The sequence below is a fragment of the Bos javanicus genome, chromosome 5, assembly GCF_032452875.1.
Source record: "Bos javanicus breed banteng chromosome 5, ARS-OSU_banteng_1.0, whole genome shotgun sequence".
Classification (NCBI taxonomy): domain Eukaryota; kingdom Metazoa; phylum Chordata; class Mammalia; order Artiodactyla; family Bovidae; genus Bos; species Bos javanicus.
This window is the reverse complement of record NC_083872.1, coordinates 82,005,598-82,032,956: the sequence shown is the minus strand read 5'-3', so window position 1 is coordinate 82,032,956 and position 27,359 is coordinate 82,005,598. Positions and strand designations below refer to the sequence as shown.

The 27,359-nt window shown below is 38.0% G+C and overlaps 1 protein-coding gene across 13 annotated transcripts in view; it reads left to right on the top strand.

Moving 5' to 3' along the window:
* The window catches only part of CCDC91 (coiled-coil domain containing 91), a 395,073-nt gene that overhangs the window by 79,112 nt on the left and 288,602 nt on the right, over nucleotides 1-27,359 (top strand). For all 13 annotated transcript variants that reach the window (XM_061417532.1, XM_061417523.1, XM_061417531.1 and 10 more), the window contains exons 2-3: nucleotides 8,632-8,674; nucleotides 15,339-15,417. In XM_061417532.1, coding sequence (XP_061273516.1) covers nucleotides 8,645-8,674; nucleotides 15,339-15,417 — 109 coding nt within the window. In that variant the 5' untranslated portion in view covers nucleotides 8,632-8,644. The remainder of the gene's footprint in view (nucleotides 1-8,631; nucleotides 8,675-15,338; nucleotides 15,418-27,359) is intronic.

The window sequence follows — 27,359 nt, the reverse complement described above, 5'->3', positions numbered from 1 at the left end:
GGGAAACAGTGGAAACTGTCAGACTTTATTTTTTGGGGCTGCAAAATCACTGCAGATGGTGACTACAGCCATGAAATTAAAAGACACTTACTCCTTGGAAGGAAAGTTATGACCAACCTAGATAGCATATTGAAAAGCAGAACATTATTTTGCCAGCAAAGGTCTGTCTAGTCAAGGCTATGGTTTTTCCAGTGGTCGTGTATGGATGTGAGAGTTGGACTGTGAAGGAAGCTGAGCGCTGAAGAATTGACGCTTTTGAACTGTGATATTGGAGAAGACTCTTGAGAGTCCCTTGGACTGCAAGGAGATCCAACCAGTCCATTCTGAAAGAGATCAGCCCTGGGTGTTCTTTGGAAGGACTGATGCTAAAGCTGAAACTCCAATCCTTTGGCCACCTCATGCGAAGAGTTGACTCATTGGAAAAGACTCTGATGTTGGGAGGGATTGGGGGCAGGAGGAGAAGGGGTCGACAGAGGATGAGATGGCTGGATGGCATCACTGACTCGACGGACGTGAGTTTGAGTGAACTCCGAGAGTTGGTGATCGACAGGGAGGCCTAGCGTGCTGCAATTCATGGGGTCGCAAGGAGTCGGACATGACTGAGCGACTGAACTGAACTGAACTGAGGATCTGTAGTTCCTCTTCCCTTTCTGTCCTTCGAATGGTATTATATGCATATCTGAGGTTGTTGATATTTTTTCTGCAATCTTGAATCCAGCTTGTGAGTCATCTATCCTGGCATTTTGCATGATGTACCCTGTATATAAGTTAGGTAAGCAAGATGACACTATACACTTTGTCATACTCCTTTCCCAATTTTGAACCAGTCTGTTGTTCCATGTAAGGTTATAACTGTTGCTTCTTGATCCATATACAGGTTTCTTAGGAGACAGGTAAGGTGGTCTGATACTCTCATTTCCTTAAGAATTTTCTGTAGTTTGCTGTGATTTACATAGACAATGTAAATTGTCTTTGACAATGGCTTTCACATTGTCAATGAAGCAGAAGTAGATGTTCTTCTGGAATTCCTTTCCTTGGTCTCTGTGATCCAATGAATGTTGGCAATTTGATCTCTGGTTCCTTTGCTTTTTCTAAATCCAGCTTGTACATCCTCAAGTTCTCAGTTCATGTACTGCTGAAGCCTAACTTGAAGGATTTTGAGTGTAATCTTAATGAGTATGCAAAATGAGCACAATTCTCCTGTGGACATTCTTTGGCATTGCCCTTCTTTGGGACTGGAATGAAAACTGACCTTTTCAGTCTCATGGCTACTTCTGAGTTTTCCAAATTTTCTGGCATAATGAGCACAGCACTTTAACAACATTAACTTTTAGTGTTTTAAATAGCTCAGCTGGAATTCTGTCACCTCCACTAGCTTTATTCCTAGTAATGCTTCCTAAGGCCCACTTGACTTCACACTCCAGAATGTCTGGCTCTAGGTAAGTTACGGCACCAATGTGGTTATCCTGGTCATTAAGACCCTTTTTTATATAGTTCTTCTGTGTGTTCTTGCCACCTCTTAATATCTTCTGCCTCTGTTAGGTCCTTGCCATTTCTGTCCTTTATTGTGCCTATCCTTGCATGAAATGTTCCCTTGATGTCTCCAATTTTCTTGAAGAGATCTCTAGTCTTTCCCATTCTATTGTTTTCCTGTGCTTCATTGCATTGTTCATTGAAGAAGGCCTTCTTATCTCTCCTTGCTCTTCTCTGAAACTCTGCATTCAACTGGATATATCTATTCCTTTCTCTCTTGCTTTTCACTTCTCTTCTTTCTTCAGGTATTTGTAAAGCCTCCTCAGACTACCACTTTGACATCTTGTGTTTTTTTTTTTCCCCTGTCAGATGGTTTTTTTGTTCACTGACTCCTGAATAGTATTATGAAACTGTCCATAGTTCCTCAGGCACTCCATCTACCAGATCTAATTTCTTGAATCTATTCATCACTTCACTGTGTAATCATAAGGGATTTGATTTAGGTCATACCTGAATGGCCTAGTGGTTTTCCCTATTTTCTTCAATTTAAGCCTGAAATTTTCAGTAAGGAGCTGATGATCTGAGCCACGGTCAGCTTCAGGTCTTGTTTTTGCTAACTTATAGAACTTCTCATCTTTGGCTGAAAATAATGTAATTGATCTGATTTTGATATTGACCATTTGGTGATGCCCATGTGTGGAGTCATCTCTTGTGTTCTTGGAAAAGGGTGTTTCCTATAACCAATGACCAAATGTGTTCTCCTGACAAAACTCTGTAAGCCTTTGCCCTGCCTCATTTTGTGCTTTAAGGCCAAACTTGCCTGTTACTCTAGGTATCTCTTGTTTCCTCCTTTTGCATTCCAATCCCCTGTGATGAAACAAATATCTCTTTTTGGTGTTAGTTTTAGAAGGTCTTGTAGGTCTTCATAGAACCGTTCAACATCAGCTTCTTTGGCATCAGTGGTTGGGGCATAGACTTGGGTTACTGTGATGTTGAATAGTTTGCCTTGGAAATGATCCGAGATCATTCTGTCATTTTTTGAGATTTTACTCAGATATTGCATTTCAGACTCATTTGTTGACTATGAAGTCTACTCCATTTTTTTCCCCCCTAAGGGATTCTTGCCCACAATAGTAGATATAATAGTATTCTGAATTAACTTCACCCATTCCCGTCCATTTTAGTTCACTGATTCCTAAGATGTTAATGTTCACTCTTGTCATCTCCTGCTTGACCATGTCCACTTTATCTTGATTCATGGACGTAACATTCCAGGTTCCTATGCAGTATTGTTCTTTACAGCATCGAACTTTACTTTCACACCTGACACATCCACAAGTGAGCATCATTTCTGCTTTGGTCCTGTCACTTCATTCTTTCTGGAGCTATTAGTAATTGACCTCTGCTCTTTTCATATTAGCTATTTTCTTTTTTTGTCATTTGAATATTCTTATTTTTTCCCCCATATTTTAAACTTTTTATTTTTATTAGGGTGTAGCTGATTAGCAATGTTGTGGTAGTTTCAAGTAAACAGTAAATGGACTCAGCCATATATATACATGTATCCGTTCTTCCCCACTCCCCTCTTCCATCCAGGTTGGCACATAACATGGAGCAGAGTTCCATGTGCTATACAATAGGTCCTTATTGTTTATCTATTTTAAATATTGCAGTGTGTACATGGCCTTCTCAAAGGCAACCAAATTATCCCTCCCCCACCACCCGGCAACCATAATTTCATTTCTACATACCTGTGATTGTCCTTGGCTATCTGTTCAGATATGATTGAGACACTAATAATGTTAGCTTATGCTTATGTAATGATTAAATTGTGTCAGACATTGTTCTAAGTGCTTCGTCTTTTTTAACTTATTTAATCCTCACAAGGACTTTAGGAATTAGGTACCATTATTATTATTCCTATTTGACAGATGAGAAAACTGAGTCATAAAATGATAAATAAGTTGCCCAGTTTTACACAGTTTGTTAAGTGGCAGAGCTAGAATCTGAATCCAGGCAGCCAAAATCCATATTCCCTTCTTTTAACTGTTATACTTATTTTGTCTCTTAATGAAATAAGGAGCAAATTGGGAATTACATGTATGTGGGTTGCTGTTCAGTAGCCCAGTCATGTTCGACTCTTTGTGACCCCATGGACTGCAGTGCACCAGGCCTCCCTGTCCCTCACCATCTCCTGGAGTTTGCCCAAAGTTCATGTTCATTGCATCGATGATACTGTCCAGCCATTTCATCCTCTTGATGCCTTCTCCTTCTGTCTTCGGTCTTTCCCAGCATCAGGGACTTTTCCAATGAGTCATCTTTTCACATCAGATGACCAAAACACTGGAACTTCAGCGTTAGTATCAGTCTTTCCAGTGAATATTCATGGTTGATCTTGCTCAAGATTGACTGGTTTGATCTCCTTGCTGTCCAAGGGACTTTAAGGAGTCTTCTCCAGCACCAAATTTTGAAGACATCAATTCTTTGGCTTTCTGCCTTCTTTATGGTCCAACTTTCACAACCATGGGCTTCCCTGGTGGCTCAGATAGTGAGGAAGCCACCCGCAGTGTGGGAGGACTGGGTCCTATCCCTGGGTTAGAAAGATCCCCTGGAGAAAGGAACAGCTACCCACTCCAGTGTTCTTCCTGGAGAATTCCATGGACAGAGGAGCCTGGCAGTCTACAGTACATGGGGTTGCAAAGAGTTGTACACAACTGAGTGACTTTCACTTTTCACTCTCAAAACCCTATGGGACCACTGTGAAGACTATAGCCTTGAATATATAGACCTTTCTCGGCAGAGTAGTGTCTCTGCTTTTCAACACACTGTCTAGGTTTGTCATCGCTATTCTGCCAAGAAGTAGTCCTTTTCTGATTTCATGGATGGCTGCAGTCACTATCTGCAGTGATTTTGGAGCCCAAGAAGAGGAAATCTGTCACTACTTCCACCTTTTCTCCTTCTATTTGCCATGAAGTTATGGGACCAGATGCCATGATCTTAGTTTTTTTTTTTTTTCCCCCAATATTTAGTCTTAAGCTGTCTCTTTCACTTTCCTCCTTCACCCGCATCAAGAGGCTCTTTAGTCCTCTTAGCTTTCTGCCATTAGAGTGGTATCATCTGCATATCTGAGGTTGTTGATGTTTCTTCCACTTATCTTGATTCCAGCTTGTAATTCATCCAGCCTGGCATTTCTTATGATGTGCTCAGCATGTAGGTTAAACGAACAGGATGACAGCCGACAGCCCTTTGAAACTCCTTTCTTGGTCTTGAACCAATCACTTGTTCCATACAGGGTTCTAACTGTTGCTTCTTGACCCGTATATGGGTAGGGTTGTCAAAGTAGTGTTACCTGAGTGAGCTGTATCTTTGTGGAATGTCTGGTGAGGTCCTTTGTCAGGGAGTGATTAGATTAGATCAGAGAAGAATCTTATAATCTACTGTTTAGAAGTTGAAGACCTGCAATTGGCAGTTGCGTTCCTGAGTGGTGAAAGAAGATGGGAGAATGGGTCTTAAAATTTAATACAATTTTGATTTAGTCACCTGTCTCTGATCTTCCAGTCTAGAGATTCTTGCTTTTACACTGTCCAAGGATTAAACCTTCAGTCTTCTTCTGTGATGAGGAATTATTAATTGCCCAGTTGTGCTGATTCTGGGAGGGGATCTTGGGATATATCTGTGATTCTTACGTTGAGTCTCATCTTTACTCGTCTTTCAGCACTGCCCATTCCTGAGCTTTTTGTGGTTTCCCTGATATAAATGTGATTGATTCTCATTTTCCATACTGATAGTGTAAGATTCATCTTCCTTGTATTTGCATTCTGTTTGTTTTTTTTTTTTTGCAGTTTTTTTTCTTTTTACCTACTCTTTGACCTTTGTTTATATGGAAGCAAACAATCCAATCCTTGCTTGCTATCTTTTAGGAAAAGATTTTAAGAAAAGACTTGAGTATAATCTATGTTCTTAATGTGCCATTTTAAATTCTCTAAGTCTCTTGAAATAAATTTCAGATGTCTCCTTTTACCTGAAGGATTTCATGATGCTCCAACTTCTGAAAATTTTTTCCCACCTTGCATGTTCTTCTTCTTTTGTAAGACCCTTTTATATTTTGTGTTTTTTGTATTTGCATGCTCTTCTTGCACACTACCCTCTGCTCTACAGCAGACTGTAACTTCTTGAGGACCTTGAGTGATCCCTTCTGTAGAGTTGCTCAGTAAAAATGTTACATTAAAGGTTGTGCATGGATAGAGGAGCCTGATGGGTTAGAGTCCATGGGGGTCACAAAGAATCGCACATGACTGAGCGACTAACCATTTTTCTTTTCTAAGTGTTGTGTATATGTTTTTCTTGTGAAATATCAGCAATATATTAAATACTGAGGGTAATTTAGGAGAGAATTAATATAGTAATGCAACAAAAGAGATTAAATTCTGAAATAAATAAGTCTGAGAATTGTTGTTGTTCAGTCACTAAGTCATGTCCGAATTGTTAAAGCTGGATTTTATGGAATCTTTCAACATAGATAACTAATCATAACAAAGTGTTCATCTCTCCACTTGCCATGACACCAAAGAATGAACTGCATGGATATGCCAATTTTTTGGCCAGGCTCATGATTCTATAACTTTTATTACAGAACTATTTGGTGTTGCTTAATTTTATATGTACTTCAGGCAGATAATGTTAAGTGCTGGAAGTCTGCTAAAAGGTTAATAAATGCACCGTAGATGAAGCAGTGTTCTAAATATATTGAACTAACTAAATACATAAAGAAGCCCACACTTGTAATATTTCCTTTAAAAACTAATTTTTAGTTTTTGTATTTTGTAAAGTTGATTTTGACAAATCAGTGCTGTTAATTTTGCTTCCTTCTGTTCTTTAAAATGTTCAGAAGGATACAGACTATTTCAGAATCTGAACTAAATTATTCAGAGAAAGGCTATTACTTTAAAATAATCTTTATTTCCCTAGTACTGTATTTTAAGAAACTCAGGACACGTTTGCCTGTTTAAAATATATTAATATTTCTTTGAAAATGCTGGATAACTTATCTGCATTTTAATATGTAATAGTTGCTGGGGTATGGAAAGCATCTGTGGTCACTAACATCTTCTTTTGTAGAGCTAAATAGTACTTAGGAAGCTGATGGTATTTGGTTGATTAACACAGGCAAACAAGCTGGAATGATTCTTAGGCATGGGTATTTGTTTTCAGATTTTCTGGTATCTTAACAAATAACTTATTGGTCTGTGTCATATGAAAACACATAGATGCATTACCCTAAAAATTCCATTCTTTTGAAACCAAATTATTTGGGTACAGTGTTTGCAGATGCTAAAAATAGCTTTTAATTGTCTCCTGAGATTCGTGGGACACATGGAAAAGACAAACTTGGTGTTTATAATTTGACTTGGTTAATTCTCAGTATCCATATCACTCTTCTTTCATAATTTCTTCATGAAAAATGTAATCACATACAGATTTCTACTCGCTTGCATCAGAATTAATGTGAATTCCATTTCAAACTAACCACCATCAAAAGTTTCTGAAAGTCTGGTTCATATTTTTTAAGTGTATGTGGATGATTTGCTTCGTTTTGATTTTTGGAGAAGTACATCTTTTGAAAATTTTTCATTAGATTGTTAAATTGTGGGTAATGGTGACAATACTGGTATTATATTCTGGTTAATTTAGTGTTGTCTATTTTTATAATGTATTGAATATTTCTATCTATATATTTCTTATAGTGTCATTGCCTACTGAGTTTCTGTGAAAATAAATTTTGTCTATTAAAATAAAACAATCCTGAGATTGCTTTTTACTGTTTACTTTTCTTTGACTATTTTTGAGTTTTAGTTTTCAAGGCATTAGTGTTAATTAATCCCATGGACAGTGGAGCCTGGCAGGCTGTGGTCCCTGGGGTTGCAAAGAGTTGAACATGACTGAGCACGCGCACACACAGTAGAAATTTTGGTGACAAGGTAAAGCATGACAACTGCTTTATCAGTCAGAGCAAAATGCCTTAGAAAATACCTTTAGACTTATTGCTTAGTATATACAGTTTAATTTGCTTAGCTGTTTTTGTTCTTTTTTTAGAAGTTGGAGATTTTCTGTAATGAAGTCCATCTTGTATTATTGAGTCAAGAAAGCTGTAATTAATATTTGAATGTGTCCACTTTTGAAAGATAGAAAAGGAAAACCAGTTATTGACCAGAGTGTGACTTCTGTCCACCAATTCACAATTCATTGTAAATTTAGTTTTGTTTTATATATATCACTCATTACTTGTTTTACCTTTCTAGATTTTTTAGATCTTTCATGGTTTGTTCGATGAAAGCATTTCCTTTTTCTTTTTTTTAAAGCTCCAGGCACTCATAGTTTTACCCTTTTATTTTTATAGTATGCATTTAGGACAAAATAAAGCATGCATTATCCCACTGCTTGTCTCGCTTACATATTTTAAGGGTAAAGAAGAGAGGTATTCTGGATATTTGCTTGTGTTTTTCTCTTCCCTGGTCTCCATGAATACATGACTTGATTTATCTTGATCAGCCTAGTAACTTGCTCCACATTTTTCCAAAAGTGCAAAGCAGTTTCAGCTAAAAATACACATATCAAAATGCTCCAGAAGTTGTGGCCACAGCTCAAAAATGCTGATCAATTTTGAAAATCTAAATCAACCTCGGCCATGAAACCAGGGGAAGAACCTTTGTGGTGTGGGACAGATTTCCAAAAATTCACCACAGTCCTGTTCTTAGCTGGAGTTTGTGCTGATGTTGCCAGACAACTGAGGAATAGATGCAAAAAGCAGGAAGCATTATTGAATTGAGCCCTAGTGCCAATTTGGGAAAAGCAAATTAAAATGTAAAAGAATATTTTTCCACTCCTGGCGTCTCAACACAAAATGGCAAAATACATGGTTGCTGAAAAAGTCACAGAAATTGTTAATATTGCCAGAATGGCTAATTTTGTCCAAAAAATCTCAGTCTTTTTGTGTTAAAAATGCATATGCATTTAGTTAAATCATTTTCTTAACCCAAATGAAATAGTTCTAATTTACAGATCAAAAAACCAAATCAAAATGTATATACCCTTAAGAGAGAGAAGTGTTCTGACATGAATGACTGTGTGTGGCCTGTTTCAATGTCTTTTGTTTTTCAGGTGCACTTAAAGAATGGATGATGATGATTTTGGTGGTTTTGAGGTATGTGCTATTTACCTTATTTTACTTACGTAATTAATTGTTTTAAATGTTTTATTAATCATTGATGTTCATGATCCTTTCTTGATCATTTTGAATGTAACTCTGGAATAAAAAAATGAAATACAGAAAAATTAAAATATATTCCCTCTGAAAGTTAAAATTGATTTATTATTATTGAACACTTGATCATACCCATAGGAATGTTTTAAATTGAGGTAATTAAGTGCTACTGGTGGAAGCACTAAAGAAGAGATTTGAGAAATTGTCAGCAGATGGTTCTGTTGGGATACATGTCTATTAGGAAATACTTGTGAGATGAGGGATGAGTGTTGAAGATCTGTGACATATTTTCATGTTTATACCTGTAATGAGTTGATTTAATGTATTAAGTACATCACCTTTTGGTGGCTTACAGAGCTAATTAGTGTGTTTGTGTTGTTAGATTATTCTCTCAGGTTTTAGTTGGATGCTTTGTAAGGAAATTGTTAACTGAAGAAGCCCTGTCTTTTCCCTAATCCTTTTCAGTGTGTGTTCATTTTATTGAAATATTTTGTAACCCAGTTATTTTTATGGAGCCAGTATAGTCTTGCAGGAAAATCTCTGGATTAGGAGTCAAGATGCCTGAGCTCAAGTCCTGGAACTACCATCAAGTGAGCTCTGTGATTTTTTTTTTAAGAAAGACTTTTATCTAGTTTGGAACTTGTGAAAAGGAGATTGTTAAAGATAGTGACTGTAATTGATGACATTACAATAGGAGAAATGAGACATTAGTATATATTCAGTGTTCTGAATGTCATGAAAGAATGGTATGAGTTTATTTTAGGTTAGGATCAGTTGCTCTCCTGTTGCTCTCTGTTAATATGGAAATAATCAGAATATGAATTTATCTATTTTCTGCATTTCATCTAAAACTTTTTGTTTAGCACATTGATATGCTTTCTGCATTTGCTTTAGTATTTTGGGTTGTTGGGTGACTGAATCTTATTATGTTTCTTGATTTATTTTATCAGAGAACTAAGAGTAGATAGTATTCTGTAGAGTAACAGTTATACTTCAGTGTATATTCAATGGATCTATTCCTTTGAATGTTACACAGGTACAATGCTAACCAACCATTCCAATTGAATTATGGTTGCTGGGATTCTTTCTACATTCTGTTGTAGAAATATGAAAGGTTTCTATCCTTGGGTATAGAAACCTTTCTGGGAGGAGACATTTGAAGATCAGTTAAATACATTATGTTTCTTTACTCCTAGATACTTTAGTGTGTGTTAATATTTCCTAAGAATAAGGATATTCTTTTGCTTAACAACAGTACAGTTATCAATGTCAGTGAATTAAGCATTGATGGAATATTCTGAAATGATTTTTAATACAGTTAAAAAATAATTGTATTGTGATTTTAGAAGTATTTTTAGTGCAGAAAATTTGAAAAAGGACTAATAGCCAAATGCATAAAAATTGCCACTCGAAAACCTTGTTTTAATTTGTTTTTTGTCTTTCTTACCTTTTTTCTAGATAAATACATAGTTTTTTATAGACAAGTACTATCTGTATTTTTTATGTGAACATGTTTTAGATGTTATTAAGATTTTTTTTTCTAAAACATTTTTAATGATTCTAGAGAATTCCCATATACGAGTAAAAGATGATTTATTTAATCAGGTTTCTGGTAAATGTTTAGATTGTATCCAGTGATTGTCTAAGTAACCTTTTGGTATACATCCTTTTGGGTAAAATTTTACAATTATATGTTTAGGATGAATTCTTAGAAATGGAATGTCTAGGTTAAGGAATATGCAGTATTTTTATTTTATTTTTTTGGCGTTCCCTCATGACTTGTGGGGCTTCCCAGGTGGTCAGATCAGATCAGATCAGATCAGTCCCTCAGTCGTGTGCGACTCTTTGAGACCCCATGAATCGCAGCATGCCAGGCCTTCCTGTCCATCACCAACTCCTGGAGTTCACTCAGACTCACGTCCATCTAGTCAGTGATGCCATATAGCCATCTTATCCTCTGTTGTTCCCTTCTCTTCTTGCCCCCAATCCCTCCCAGCATCAGAGTCTTTTCCAATGAGTCAACTCTTCGCATGAGGTGGCCAAAGTACTGGAGTTTCAGCTTTAGCATCAGTCCTTCCAAAGAAATCCCAGGGCTGATCTCCTTCAGAATGGACTGGTTGGATCTCCTTGCAGTCCAAGGGACTGTCAAGAATCTTCTCCAACACCACAGTTCAGAAGCATCAATTCTTCGGTGCTCAGCCTTCTTCACAGTCCAACTCTCACAGCTGTACATGACCACAGGAAAAACCATAGCCTTGACTAGATGAACCTTTGTTGGCAAAGTAATGTCTCTGCTTTTCAATATGCTATCTAGGTTGGTCATAACTTTCCTTCCAAGGAGTAAGTGTCTTTTAATTTCATGGCTGCAGTCACCATCTACAGTGATTTTGGAGCCCAGACAAATAAAGTCTGACACTGTTTCCACTGTTTCCCCATCTATTTGCCATGAAGTGATGGGACCGGATGCCATCATCTTTGTTTTCTGAATGTTGAGCTTTAAGCCAACTTTTTCACTCTCCACTTTCACTTTCATCACTTTCATCAAGAGGCTTTGAGTTCCTCTTCACTTTCTGCCATAAGGGTGGTGTCATCTGCATATCTGAGGTTATTGATATTTCTCCCGGCAGTCTTGATTCCAGCTTGTGTTTCTTCCAGTCCAGCGTTTCTCATGATGTACTCTGCATATAAGTTAAATAAGCAGGGTGACAATATACAGCCTTGATGAACTCCTTTTCCTATTTGGAACCAGTCTGTTGTTCCATGTCCAGTTCTAACTGTTGCTTCCTGACCTGCATACAAATTTCTCAAGAGGCAGATCAGGTAGTTTGGTATTCCCATCTCTTTCAGAATTTTCCACAGTTTATTGTGATCCACACAGTCAAAGGCTTTGGCATAGTCAATAAAGCAGAAATAGATGCTTTTCTGAAATTCTCTTGCTTTTTCCATGATCCAGCGGATGTTGGCAATTAGATCTCTGGTTCCTCTGCCTTTTCTAAAACCAGGTTGAACATCAGGAAGTTCACGGTTCACATATTGCTGAAGCCTGGCTTGGAGAATTTTGAGCATTACTCTACTAGCGTGTGAGATGAGTGCAATTGTGCGGTAGTTTGAGCATTCTTTGGCATTGCTTTTCTTTGGGATTGGAATGAAAACGGACCTTTTCCAGTCCTGTGGCCACTGCTGAGTTTTCCAAATTTGCTGGCATATTGAGCGTGCAGCACTTGACAGCATCATCTTTCAGGATTTGGAATAGCTCAACTGGAATTCCATCACCTCCACTAGCTTTGTTCATAGTGATGCTTTCTAAGGCCTACTTGACTTCACATTCCAGGATGTCTGTCTCTAGGTCAGTGATCACACCATCGTGATTATCTGGGTCGTGAAGATCTTTTTTGTACAGTTCTTCTGTGTATTCTTGCCATCTCTTCTTAATATCTTCTGCTTCTGTTAGGTCCATACTGTTTCTGTCCTTTATCGAGCCCATCTTTGTATGAAATGTTCCTTTGGAATCTCTGATTTTCTTGAAGAGATCCCTAGTCTTTCCCATTCTGTTGTTTTCCTCTATTTCTTTGCATTGATCGCTGAAGAAGGCTTTCTTATCTCTTCTTGCTATTCTTTGGAACTCTGCATTCAGATGTTTATATCTTTCCTTTTCTCCTTTGCTTTTCACTTCTCTTCTTTTCACAGCTATTTGTAAGGCCTCCCCAGACAGCCATTTTGCTTTTTTGCATTTCTTTTCCATGACGATGGTCTTGATCCCTGTCTCCTGTATAATATCACGAACCTCAGTCCATAGTTCATCAGGCACTCTATCTATCAGATCTAGGCCCTTAAATCTATTTCTCATTTCCACTGTATAATCATAAGGGATTTGATTTAGGTCATACTTGAATGGTCTAGTGGTTTTCCCTACTTTCTTCAGTTTAAGTCTGAATTTGGCAATAAGGAGTTCATGGTCTGAGCCACAGTCAGCTCCTGGTCTTGTTTTTGCTGACTGTATAGAGCTTCTCCATCTTTGGCTGCAAAGAATATAATCAGTCTGATTTCGGTGTTGACCATCTGGTGATGTCCAGGAGTCTTCTCTTGTGTTGTTGGAAGAGGGTATTTGTTATGACCAGTGAATTTTCTTGGCAAAACTCTATTAGTCTTTGCCCTGCTTCATTCCGTATTCCAAGGCCAAATTTGCCTGTTACTCCAGGTGTTTCTTGACTTCCTACTTTTGCATTCCAGTCCCCTATAATGAAAAGGACATCTTTTTTGGGTGTTAGTTCTAAAAGGTCTTGTAGGTCTTCGTAGAACCGTTCAACTTCAGCTTCTTCAGCGTTACTGGTTGGGGCATAGACTTGGATTACTGTGATATTGAATGGTTTGACTTGGAAATGAACACAGATCATTCTGTCGTTTTTGAGATTGCATCCAAATACTGCATTTCAGACTCCTGTTGACCATGACGGCCACTCCATTTCTTCTGAGGGATTCCTGCCCTCAGTAGTAGATATAATGGTCATCTGAGTTAAATTCACCCATTCCAGTCCATTTCAGTTCGCTGATTCCTAGAATGTCGACATTCACTCTTGCCATCTCTTGTTTGACCACTTCCAATTTGCCTTGATTCATGGACCTGACATTCCAAGTTCCTATGCAGTATTGCTCTTTACAGCATCGGACCTTGCTTCTATCACCAGTCAACATCCACAGCTGGGTATTGTTTTTGCTTTGGCTCCATCCCTTCATTCTTTCTGGAGTTATTTCTCCACTGATCTCCAGGAGCATATTGGGCACCTACTGACGTGGGGAGTTCCTCTTTCAGTATCCTATCATTTTGCCTTTTCATACTGTTCATGGGGTTCTCAAGGCAAGAATACTGAAGTGGTTTGCCATTCCCTTCTCTAGTGGACCACATTCTGTCAGATCTCTCTACCATGACCTGCCCGTCTTGGGTTGCCCCACGGGCATGGCTTAGTTTCATTGAGTTAGACAAGGCTGTGGTCCTAGTGTGATTGGATTGACTAGTTTTCTGTGAGTATGGTTTCAGTGTGTTTTCCCTCTGATGCCCTCTTGCAACACCTACCATCTTACTCGGGTTTCTCTTATCTTGGGCACGGGGTATCTCTTCACGGCTGCTCCAGCAAAGTGCAGCCATTGCTCCTTACCTTGGACGAGGGGTATCTCCTCACCGCCACCCTTCCTGACCTTCAACTTGGGATAGCTCCTCTAGGCCCTCCTGTGCCCGCGCAGCCATGGCTCCGTGGATGTGGAGTTGGTCCTCCCGGCCACTGCCCTTGGCCTCGGGAGTGGGGGCAGTATTGGTAAATAATCCACCTGCCATGGCAGAAGACTAAGAAAAGTGGGTTCGATCCCTGGGTTGGAAAGATTGCCTTGAGAAGGGCATGGCAACTCACTCTAGTAGTTTTGCCTGGAGAATCCCACGGACAGAGGAGCCTAGCAGGCTACAGTCCATTGGATCACAGAGTCGGACATGACTGAAGTGACTTAGCACAGTTTTCATAGTTTGTAGAGAGTAGCTTCTCTCACTTCAACATCACTTAACTCCTGTGGCAGATTCCCTCAATTGACTTGTCAATTGCCCAATTGACTGTCTTTTTGGCTGACAACTCAATGCAGAATCCAAGTTGAAATTCTGGCCCTTTTTTTCCAATAGCAATTTTCCTGTGACCTGAACACTTAAGAGAGAGAAAACTCTGCACTCTTACCCACAAACTCAAAATTCAGTAATTGGCTGTCTCATAGTTTAAAACTATTTAAAATGAGGGTTTAATTTAAATGTCAGGTTTAGGAATTTTCTAAATGTTGAATGCTGGTAAGTCCAGCTGGTATATTATTAAAGTGAAAGTGAAAGATGCTCAGTCGTGTCTGACTCTTTGTGACCCCATGGACTATACAGGGAATTCTCCAGGCCAGAATACTGGAGTGGGTAGCCTTTCCCTTCTCCAGGGGATCTTCCCAACCCAGAGATCCAACCCAGGTCTCCCGCATTGCAGGCGAATTCTTTACCAGCTGAGCCACAAGGGAAGCCTGGCATATTATTAAAGCTATGGGTAAATCTTGTTTCTTTAATCTCTTTTTGATCTTGTGATAATTAAATAACAAGATTTAGTGTCTATTTTTGAAGAAAAATAATGTATTTTTCTTATATACATTGGTAAATATTGCAGGTTCAGAAATGAAACTGTGAGGATATGTAAAATAAAATTTCATTGACAGGAAATATATCTGAGTAAGAAGGAAAATTTTACTCAAGGACAGAGCACAAGCACTGGGGGCAGTGACTAGTGGTTGGAGGTGGTAGCACTGAAGACTGAAAAACAATTTAGTATTCAGAGGAAATTTGAAAATGTGTAGTGTATTACAGCAGAGAAGGCAATGGCGACCCACTCCAGTGTTCTTGCCTGGAGAATCCCTGGTGGGCTGCCCTCTATGGGGTCGCACAGAGTCGGACACTACTGAAGCAACTCAGCAGCAGCAGCAGCAGCAGCAGCAGTGTATTACAGAGAATTACGCTTGTAGAATTGGGAGGCTTAATTGCTTAAATAACATTTCTACTTTTCAGATTTTCTAAAATAATTTTGCCTTCGTTTTACAGGCAGCAGAGATTTTTGATGGTGGAAATGGGGAAACCCAAACTACATCTCCTGCCATTCCTTGGGCTGCTTTTCCTGCAGGTAGTATAGAGTAACTTCGAATGTTTTTCTTATTCAGTACTTTTGTCTTTCTTTTGAAAGCACCTTTCTACCTTTGCACTTTGCCTTCTTTGATCTGATAAATGGAATGACCCAAATTTAACCTAGTTTTTTGCATAACTAATTGTGAATTGCATAACAAATTCTGAAATGGTGGCTTGAGGCATGATTCCAAAAATGATACCATCAGCATTAAAATGAAATTAAAGTGCAATTTGAATTTCCAAATTTGTTTTAGTTTTAGAAAGGTGAGATGCCAAGTAATTTTTTTAGAGTGTTCATTAATTATAGACTTAATATTCTAAAGATTATTTGTCATCCCCCACAGTATTTAAATTTAGAAGTATTTCTATAGGAAAATCATTCAAAAATATTAAGAATTAAGCCATCTAAGAAATGAAATACAAAAATAAATTCCATTATTGAGAAGTATTTTGTGGAAGACCTAATGTTCAGTATTAATATAATTCATGTCTAAATATTATTTTGTGTTTTCTTTTTTTCTGCCAAATTATTGTAAAGTCAGGAGTCAAAGATGAAAATATTCTTTAACAGGTCTGTCTCAGATTATTAGAATTATTCATTTTACAAATATTTCTGAGTACCTTTTATGCATGAGACACTATGCAGACATGTCCTTTACTTCAAGGAAAGACAAGGCAAGCATGTGTATATATGTAACATGAAGCAGATTTGTGATTTGGGAAGAATGATGATTTTGTTGTCCATTCCTTTAGCAAATGTTACTTCATGCCTCAAATGAGTCAAGTATGGTCCTTGAAACTGGTTATATATCGTCTATCTGGGCTTTGAAGGATGAATTTAATCTCAATAGGCAGAGATAAGAATGGAGACAGATTTTGAAGGGAGAAAAATGCATGGAATAAAGGTGTAAATGTGGAAAAGAGAATGGCACTGTTGGGATGCTCATTCTTGTTTGAGGGGTATAAGTATTGTTTCCTTTGCCTCAAATTGCTCATCTTTTTCCTACTGCTGCTCTCCCCCACATCCTTGCCATATAGACTCATGTATGTTTTATGTATTGTTTCTTACTTTATTCTTTCTTTTTCTGGGAAGTTTTCCCAGAGAACCTTCTCCCATCTACATGTACCTGTTTTCTGACTTTCATGTTAGACTGTAAGTTATGTAAGGCTACATCTGTTTGTTCTGTTGTTATGTTTTAAATGCTGAACATAGTACCTGGATTGTACTTGGTCCTATAATTAAAGAAAAAAATGAGTGAATGAATGAATAAGTAACTGAATAAATGCCTTGACTAGGGTGAGAGCAGGAGTGGGGTAGGAAGACTAGATAATATATTTACATAACGGTTGAGGATTTTCAGCATGCCATTATGTATTTGTTTATTGTGAATTAGGTAGGGCAGCTGCATTCTTCCCATTGTTCAGATAATGAAATGATAGCTTATGAAAGTTTTGGAGTCTGATACAGATAAATATTTTTAGGCATGAAATCTAGACTTTCAGGTTTTTGTTTCAGCATATTGTCAGGAACTCTGTCTTTTGAGAAAAGCATCAGCAGGACTGTCTGTCTGACTGATTGCATGTTTGGGTGAAGGAGGAGTCAGAGTTGATTTTTAAGGTTACAAGACTTGGTTCTAAAAAGGATAGTATTACCATGAAAGAAATAGAGAATTTAAAAGAGTTGGTTTGGGACAGTACGAGGCCTTAATTAATTTGTCTTAGACATGTTTATTTAAAGTACCTAGAGTTCAGGATAAAGATGGACTGGAGGTCTTGATTTGGGAGTTTTCCCGCTGATATGACAGTTGAAGTTGTAGGAGATCAGAGTGGGAAGCCGCATATAGAAAGAATGGAGTTAAGTAGAGAAATTTAGATGCCCATAGTTAGGGAACAGGAGGAAAAAAAGAGACTTGAGAAATAAGGAGAGTATGGAATAGTGCAACACAAATATCAGACATAGAACATTTCAAATGGTTTTGTAAATAGTGAGTGAGTTGGCCTAGTGTGCCTAGTGATTAGTCTGCTATAGGGCTGGCGGTCAGTTAGAGGATGATTTCCTTATAGCAACTGGGATAATTTGCCTCTGAGACTATCTGTTTTAGCCTTCAATACTGTCAATCAAAGGAGGTACCTAGGGACATGCATTTTTCTGTAATATTAGCATCATTTACTTAGTGGGATCTTTTAAAATACTGGATTATGTGCAGTGCTGATAATAAAATTTAAAAATTGCAGAGTAAATGAAATGCACATGTTGCTTCTTCACACAGATTATTATCTCTAGGCCCATCCCTCCTTATGCTGAGGCAGCTAATTAGTGATATATCTCTATGCACTGAAGAAGGCAATGGCACCCCACTCCAGTACTCTTGCCTGGAAAATCCCATGGACAGAGGAGCCTGGAAGACTGCAGTCCATGGGGTCGCTGAGGGTCAGACACCACTGAGCGGCTTCACTTTCACTTTTCACTTTCATGCATTGGAAAAGGAAATGGCAACCCACTCCAGTGTTCTTGCCTGGAGAATCCCAGGGACAGGGGAGCCTGGTGGGCTGCCATCTATGGGGTCGCACAGAGTCAGACACGACTGAAGTGACTTAGCAGCAGCAGCAGCAGTTCTATGCACTTCCTTAATCATAGGAGTTGGAGAATGTAGGATGTGAATGAATATGAAATTATGAATTTCCTTTTTTCTTCTTGCCTTTACTTTTAGTAAAACTGTGATGAATATTGCCTCATTTCAGTAAAAGTTATTCAGTGAGAATTGGTATAAAATTTAAAGACTCAAGAGAGTTTTCTGTAACAGGTTAACCTGGGGTATCCTCTAATGCACATTAATGAAGTCTCATTTATGTACAGTTGCAAAGGTCCCCTGGAGGAGGAAATGGCAACCCACTCCAGTATGCCTAGAGAATCCCATGGACAGAAGAGCCTGGCGGGCTACAGTCCATGGGGTCACAAAAAGTCAGACATGACCGAACGACTAGTGTTATACTGCTATTCAGTGAGAAGAATTGCCTCAAGCATTTTCCTCTCTCCTTCATAGCCTTACACTCTAGCTTGTCTCCCTGGCTGTTGTTTGAAGCCTATGAATCAAACTGTGCTCTACATTATGTTTCTAGATGATGTCTGCTACTGTTTGCCATTGCTTCTGGTTGTCATACCTGCCCTCATCCCCTGTCTGCTTACTTCTTATTTTTCTTGTAAAAAAAAAGTACAGTTCTCACTGAATTTGTTCCATTTCTCATAATTGCTTCTTGGTCTGAGCTACTGTATCATGTTTTTTCTGTCTCATTTCCTTGGCCCTTGTCATATACCTGTGCCTTTTAAAATTTATAAATAATAAAAATGGAATATTTTTCATTATATGTATTTAACCACAATTTTAAAAAAGAACTGACTCATTTGAAAAGACTCTGATGCTGGGAAAGATTGAAGGCAGGAGGAGAAGGGGATGACAGAGGATGAGATGGTTGGATGGCATCACCGACTCAATGGACATGAGTTCGAGTAAACTCCAGGAGTTGGTGATGGACAGGGAGGCCTGGCATGCTGCAGTCCATGGGGTCGCAAAGAGTCAGACACGACTGAGTGGCTGAACTGAACTGAATTAATGATTTATTGGAATATATTTGATCTACAGTGTTGTGTTAGTTTCTGCCGTACAGCAAAGCAGATCAATTATACATATACATATTGATATATCCACTCTTTTTTAGATTCTGTTCCCATATAAATCATTGCAGAGTAATGAATAGAGTTTCCTATGGTATACAGTAGGTTCTTATTACTCACCTATTTTATATATAGTAGTACATATATATCAATCCCAATTTCCCAATTTATCCCTTTCTCCACCATATTAATCAGTTTTGTGTCCAATTCAGTATTTTTAGTTATATTTATATTGTTGTGCAACTATCTCTAGAACTTTTTCATTTGTAAAACTGAAACTCTTTAGCCATTAAACAATAACTACCCAATTTCCCCTCCCCTCAGCCTCTGTCAACTCCCATTCTACTTTCTATCTCTATGGATTTGACTACTCTGGATATCTCATATAAATAGAATCATCTAGTATTTTCCTTTTTGTGACCAGTTTATGTTACTTTAGCATGATACATTCTCAAGTTTCATCCATGCAGTAGCATGCATCAGAATTTCCTGCCTTTCTAAGCCTAAATAATATTCCAGTGTATGTACCGACTACGTTTTGTTTATGTGTTCATTTGTCCGTGGACACTTAATTGCTTCCTTTGGCTATTGTAAATAATGCTGCCTTGGACATTGGTGTACTAATACTTTTAAAAATACCAGTTTTTCAATATGACATTCATCTCTGCATGTCTACTTTAGTCTAAGCCTTGGAGGGCAGGGACTATGTTTTAAGTTTTTTTGAATCCTAATTACCTAGTATAGCATTGTGCCTTGCTAATGAACAGTGCTTGGTAATTGTTTCTTGATAATGAGTAGAGCAGATTTACTTTCAAGTAACTCTTTTTGATTATTTTAATTCTTTGAGACTATTTAAATCGCCTGTCAATTGCAAGTTAAAGGAAGGCAAACTTAAGTTTTCCTTAAAAATTATAGTAATCTAGAAAAAAACACCTGGAAATCTTAGATAATTATTCAAGGATGGTTAACAAGTTGTTTCGTCTGGAGCTCGGCTAACTTTCCTGGTCATTCCCCATTTAGACAAATAACCTGGGGATAATGATTAACAAGAGTAGCCACAGATTCTCAGAAAGTGAACAGCTATTTAGGTATTTTTCTATTCTAATTTTCTCCCCTGGTCCTACAGTGTGTTGGCAGGTAACAGTAGAGGACAGCATCAGTTAGGCTAAATTTTAGTTCAAGATAGTAGGAGTATAGAAGCAATAATAATAGTATCCAGTGCTTTTACCTCCTTTTAAAAATATTATTTTTCTAATGTTTTCCCAAAGAAAAGTCATTCCAGATTTTGCATATCATATGATATCAGTAAGTTTTTGAATTGGCTTCTTTTAAGAACTATACTTTTTAGAAAAACAAATTTTTGGCTGAGGAATCTATTTTTTCAAAATCATTTTTGAGCAATTAACTGTCTTTTGTAAGTTTTTAGAAGACTGGTAATACTCTGCTTTTTAGTAAAGTAACTTTTTGAAATGAATGTCTATCTTCGAAATGAATGTCTAGCTTTTGATATATATATGTTTGTGTTCCTTTATACAAATGCAAATGTATACACACACACACACACACACACACACACACACACGTGTAGACATATACTCCACTTTTACCTTCATTGCAGATTACCTTTCCTACCATACTCTTTTGAAGGAAGGATTTTATCTTTACTTGACCTTGCGAACTCTAAAAACATTAGACTGTTAGTCTTAGTTTGGCTTTTGTATATTTTTGATGATGCTTTCTGAATTCAGCAGACTCAAAGTTACAGAATCCATGATGTTTATTTAAATTATTTAACTTGTTTGTTCATTCATTCACTAATATACTCATTTATCACGTTTGAAAATATAGTGTATATCTGACACAAAGTGCCATGTGCCATGGACCAGCTTATGCCACTTTCAGTGATACCATATGAAACGAGTCATCTCAAAGGACGAGATGTTCTGTGAAATGTAATGTTAGTACTGGCAAGTGCTTTTATAAATAACTTTAGCTTCAAATCTATGATAGAGGTTGCATGAAAAGTATATTAGGTCAGAAAGTATCATCACGATGCCGTTGTATTCAATGTGGGTGGTGCTGTTTCAGAGGCAAATGACTGCACTTTTTTACTCTTAACCGTATAAATGCAAATTGCCTAGAAGGTGAGGTCCAAGGCAAAACCTTGAATACTGTTCTTTCCAATATGTTTCCAAGTTCCTTGCAGTGCTACACAGACCACATTAGAATGCATTGACCATCAAAGGTAAAAGCACATGGTCCAGATAGATACTTTAATCCAAATTAGCTCCTTCAAAACAGTGTATATAGGAAGCAACTAAACTGTCTTTCATAAGCTGACTCTTTAGAAGGAATAATGGGAGTTGGACCAGCAGATGTTGAACCGAATAACTTAGATGTGGTTCACTTTGCATCTGGAGCTATTTGCATACAAAGCCAACAGGAAAGTTCAAACATTTTTCTCAAGACATTGGCAGAAAGAAACCTGGAAGACAGATGCCTTTTTGATTTCATGGTTCAGTTTTTCCATTCTCCATTCTCCTGGCCAGGAAAACCTAGGACAACAAATCGGTTCTTTTATTAATATCCCATTACTCTCCTTGCTAACCCTGTTTTTCCAGTAGAATCTGTGTTACGCATCTATAAGAACTCAGAACCTGAGTCCACACATTTTTTGTTTGATAAAAAGTTGTGATATTTTCTTTCAGATTAATCTGTGGTTTACACACAGGGATAGTAAATATTAACTGAATTTATTGGTCTGATCTATCTTTGAGGTAAAATTTGAAGATGACTTATTACATGTTCACCTACTGTATTATAATAGGCAGTATTGGTGATGTTTGAGAACTTTCCATTGCTTCTACTTTATATCCAAATTGGATATTTTTTGCCAGGACATCGACTGGATTTCAATTGTAGTGTAGTAATTTTGTAATATTGTTACACTGGGTGTTTGAATGGAAGGTTGCCAGTTAGCTTCTTTTTGCTCTTGTATTTTTTTCTTACCTCCCTAGACTTTTAACTCACCTTTATTTTTTCTGAAGTCAACTTAATTAATGAGGACTAAAATGATTAGCTTCTATAGAGGTATGAATTATTCCTGTACATATATTAGGCCTTATGTGGATTTTCAGTAATTTGTACAACTTTTGTCTTCATTAATGCATATAATAAGAATATAATAGTGATATTTATTAGGACCTTGAAGATTAGGTTTGTAATGTGGTTTAGAATCCATTATCTCTGACACTGAATGAGGAGTCTGGTTTTTTACGTTTAGCTAACTGTGTAACTTCTCTGAAACTCACTTACTTAATCTATAAATTGAAGGACTAGATGATATCTAAATGTTCTTCCAGAGTTTGAGCTCCACGTTTATTTCTAATTTTTTTCTGATTATAGTGTCTGTGATATGAGTAGCTTCCAGTAGGTGAATCATGATACCTCATTTTAACTGCATGGTCCCATTGACACAGTGCTGATCTCATTACACTTAATCTAAAAACATAGCTGTAAATCTAGAACACATATGTCACTATAAAGAATTATAATACTGAAGAGAAACTTTTCTATGTATTTTAATTATTATCAGTTATTGTTTAAACTGATTTATTTTCTGGTATTTTATGGTACAGTCTGTATCTCTTTTATCTGATTCTGAGCTTGCTTATTAAAAAGACAGTGGTTTCAGCAAAGGAAACTGTAAGGAAGATGAAAAGACAACTCTCAGAATGGGAGAAATTAATTGCAAATGAAGCAACTGAGAGAGGATTAATGGCCAAAATATAAAAGCAGCTCATACAGCTCAACATTAGAAAAACAAACAACCTAATCAAAAAATGGGCAGAAGATGTCAACAGACATTTCTCCAAAGAAGCTATGCAGGTGGTTAATAAACACATGAAAAAATGCTCAAAATTGCTTATTATTAGAGAAAAACAAATCAAAACTACAATGAGGTGTCACCTCTGGTCAGATTCTCCATCATCAAAAAATCTAAACAATAAATGCTGGTGTGAATGTGGAGAAAATGGTGTGTGGCAGGGGGCGGAAATCCTCTTGTACAGTTGATGGGAATGTAAATTGATATAACCACTATAGAGAGCAGTATGGAGATTTCTTAAAAAAACTAGCAATGTGATGTGGCAGTCCCACTACTGGGCATATACCCTGTTCAGTTCAGTTTAGTTACTCAGTCGTGTCCAACTCTTTGTGACCCCATGGACAGCAGTACCCTGAGAAAACCACAATTCTGAAAGACACGTGTACGCTGGTGTTCATTGCAACACTATTTACAATAGCCAGGACATGGAAGCAATCTAGATGTCCATTGGCAGATGAAAGGATAAAGACGTTGTGGTGCATATATACAGTGGAATATTATTCAGCCGTAAAAAAACAAATTTTAATCAGTTCCAATGAGGTAAATGAACCTCTAGTGTGTTATATCAGTTCAGTTCAGTTCAGTCGCTCAGTCGTGTCCAACTCTTTGCGACCCCATGCATTGCAGCATGCCAGGCCTACCTGTCCATCATCAACTCCTGGAGTTCACCCAAACTCATGTCCATCGAGTCGGTGATGCCATCCAGCCATCTCATCCTCTGTCCTCCCCTTCTCCTCTTGCCCACAATCCCTCCCAGCATCAGAGTCTTTTCCAATGAGTCAACTCTTCGCATGAGGTGTCCAAAGTATTGGAGTTTGAGCTTTAATATCAGTCCTTCCAAAGAACATTCGGGACTGATCTCCTTTAGAATGGACTGGTTGGATCTCCTTACAGTCCAAGGAACTCTCAAGAGTCTTCTCCAACACCACACTTCAAAAGCATCAATTCTTCGGTGCTCAGCTTTCTTCACAGTCCAACTCTCACATCCATGCATGACCACTGGAAAAACCATAGCCTTGACTAGACAGACCTTTGTTGGCAAAGTAATGTCTCTGCTTTTGAATATGCTATCTAGGTTGGTCATAACTTTCCTTCCAAGGAGTAAGCGTCTTTTAATTTCATGGCTGCAGTCACCATCAGCAGTGATTTTGGAGCCCCCAAAAATAAAGTCTGACACTGTTTCCACTGTTTCTCCATCTATTTCCCATGAAGTGATGGGACCAGATGCCATGATCTTCGTTTTCTGAATGTTGAGCTTTAAGCCAACTTTTCACTCTAGAGTGAAGTAAATCAGAAAATGAAGAACAAATATTGTATATTAACACACATATGTGGAATCTAAAAAATAGTACTAATTTTTGCAGGGCAGCAGTAAAGACATAAACACAGAGAACAGATTTGTGGACACAGTGGAGTATGGAAAGGTCAGAACGAATGAATGTCACATTGAAACATATACCTACCATCTGTAGAATTAGCCAGTGCATATTTGCTGTATGACATGCAGGGAGCTCAGTGTGGTGCTCTGTCATAACCTGGAAGGTTGGAATGGGGTGGGAGGAAGGTTCTAGTGGGAGGGGACATATGTATACCAATGGCTGATTCATATTGATGAATGGCAGAAACCATCACAATATTGCGAAGCAGTTCAGTTCAGTCGCTCAGTTGTGTCTGACTCTTTGCGACCCCATGGACTGCAGCATTCCAGGCCTCCCTGTCCATCACCAACTCCCAGAGTTTACTCAAACTGATTTCTTTTAGGATGGACTGGTTGGATCTTCTTGAAGTTCAAGGAACTCTCAAGAGTCTTCTCCATCACCACAGTTCAAAAGCCTCAATTCTTTGGCACTCAGCTTTCTTTATAGTCCAACTCTCATATCCATACATGACTACTGGAAAAATCATAGCCTTGACTAAATGGATCTTTGTTGGCAAAGTAATGTCTCTGCTTTTTAATATGCTGTGTATAAAGCAATTACCTCCAATTTAAAAAAAATGAAGAAAAAGAAGAAAAAATAATGGTTTGATTTAGAATATTATAGAATACATGTAAAAATGTTTGTAATAGAACTTTGTAGAAATTTTTTCCACATTATTAAAAATGATGAAGGCTTGGCAGTGACTCTTTTCTCTGTAAGATAAAGGTAGTGTTCTGACTCTTAATGACAATGCTGAATTAGCCAACAGCAATAGCAACCAAAACTTAGGCTCTGTCTGGCTCAGTAACACTAGAAGTCCTTGTCAAATGTTCTTATACAAATATGTACATTTCCTTATAGGTCTCCTTCTACATTACACTAATTGACTCAGAAAGTAAACTTTTTATTGTTTGTGACAGGGAGACATACACATATGTGGTACAAAATGCTTGAAATAAAAGGGAAATAATGTTAAACGTATACAGTGAGCATTTCTTCTTTTTTGCTAGTCCTCTAGTTCCACTCCCTTGAGATGACTTATTTACACTTTCTGTTGAAAGCCTCCAGGTATCTGCCAGGCATATAAAATGTGAATGTATCCTCCTCCTCTCCTGAGATAGGCATGGCATACTGTACGTACTGTATGTACATGCTAACACCGCCTGCTTTTTTCCCACACCAGGAGATTTTGCCACAGGAGTACTTGCCGATCTTCCAAATTCCTGTTAGTAGTTGCATAACACACTTCTGCATGGATGTGCCATTATAGACGTAACCAGTTATTTTACTGTCAGTTTTTTCTGTTACAAGTAGCCCTGGAGTGAATTTTCTTGTATGTATTTTCGCTGAAGCTGTTTTAATTTAGCTGATAATATTATATTGTTCATGTGTCTGAATGGAATATTAATTAAAATTAACATATTTAATTTATTAATTTTACTAATATGAGCAGAAGGCAAACATTCTCTTACTCTAAATAATGTCAAATTTTATATTTATGTAGCCATATATAAGAAAATGTTGGTCACACTCGTGGTCATTTTATGAGTATGTGCTTAGTCGCTCAGTTGTCTCCAACTCTTTGCCACCCCATGGACTGTAGCCTGCCAGTCTCCTCTATCCATGGGATTCTCCAGGCAAGAATACTGGAATGGGTACCCATTGCTTTCTCCCAGGGAGCTTCCTGACCCAGAGATCAAACCCAGGTCTCCTGCACTACAGGTGGATTCTTTACCATCTGAGCCTCTTGGGAAGCCCAAAGAGTGGTTTTGCTCTCAACCCCATGGATGTATAGCCCACCAGGCTCCTCTGTCCTGGAATTCTCCTGACAAGAATACTGGAGTGGGAAGCCATTCCCTTTCCCTTAATGAGTATGTTGAAAATAAAATCTTTAGCTGGCAGTCTTCCCTAGTGGTTCAGTGGCTAAGAATCTGCCTGCCAATGCAGGGACGTGGGTTTGATCCCTGGTCTGGGAAGATTCCTCATGCCTCAGGGCAGCTAAACCTGTGCGCCGCAACTACTGAGCCCGTGTACTCTAGATCCTGTGCTCTCCAATAAGAGAAGCCACCACAATGAGAAGCTCTTGCACCACAGCTAGAGAAAGCCTGCATGCAGCAACAAAGACACAGTGCAGCCAAAAATAAATGAAATTAAAAATCTTTAGCTGTCTATGAGCAAAGTAGCATGGTAGGTTGAAATACTCTTCACTTGTTACACTGTATTTTTTAATGTGTCAAATAATGTTTATTGCAACACTGTTTATAATAACTTAAATTATTTTTGCCTGGAAAATTCCATGAAAAGTGGACCCTGGTGGACTACAGTGCATGGGGTCACAAAGAATCAGATACAACTTAGCGACTAAACAACAGCAAAGCCAGTTTTCTTTGGAATCCTAAGTCTGTAATTACAGTCACTAAAATTCCCCTGCAGTGCAGAAGTCACAGGTTGGATCCCTGATTTGGGTACATCTCTGGACAAGGAGATGGAACCTACCCTGGTATTCTTGCATGGGAAATTCTATGAATATTGGAGCCTGGTGGGCTAGAGTCCATGGGGTCTCAAAGAGTCAGACATGACTTAGTGACTAAACAAGAACAAGAGACAACCCAAATGTCAATCACAAGGAGAAAGCTTAATATTTGGGGATATATTTATTTGACAGACAACCATACACCTGGAAAGTTAGCAAACTACCATTGTACATAAAAACAGGAAAGAATATCCTAAACATAGGCACTATTTTCACAGTGTCTTTAAGGGATCAGTCAGAAGTCTCAATTGATAAACTGTTCTGTAATTCAGAGCCTAGTGCTAAAATCTGAAGTCTACAGTGTCAGCCTCCATTTGGAGTCCTGGAATTCTTGTTCTTCACGAAGTTGAGGGTTCTGTGTTTTGGCCAGAGAGCTAGGCTTGAGACCGGTTCATAGTGGGCCCCATGTCTGAATCTGCCAAAGGGCTGA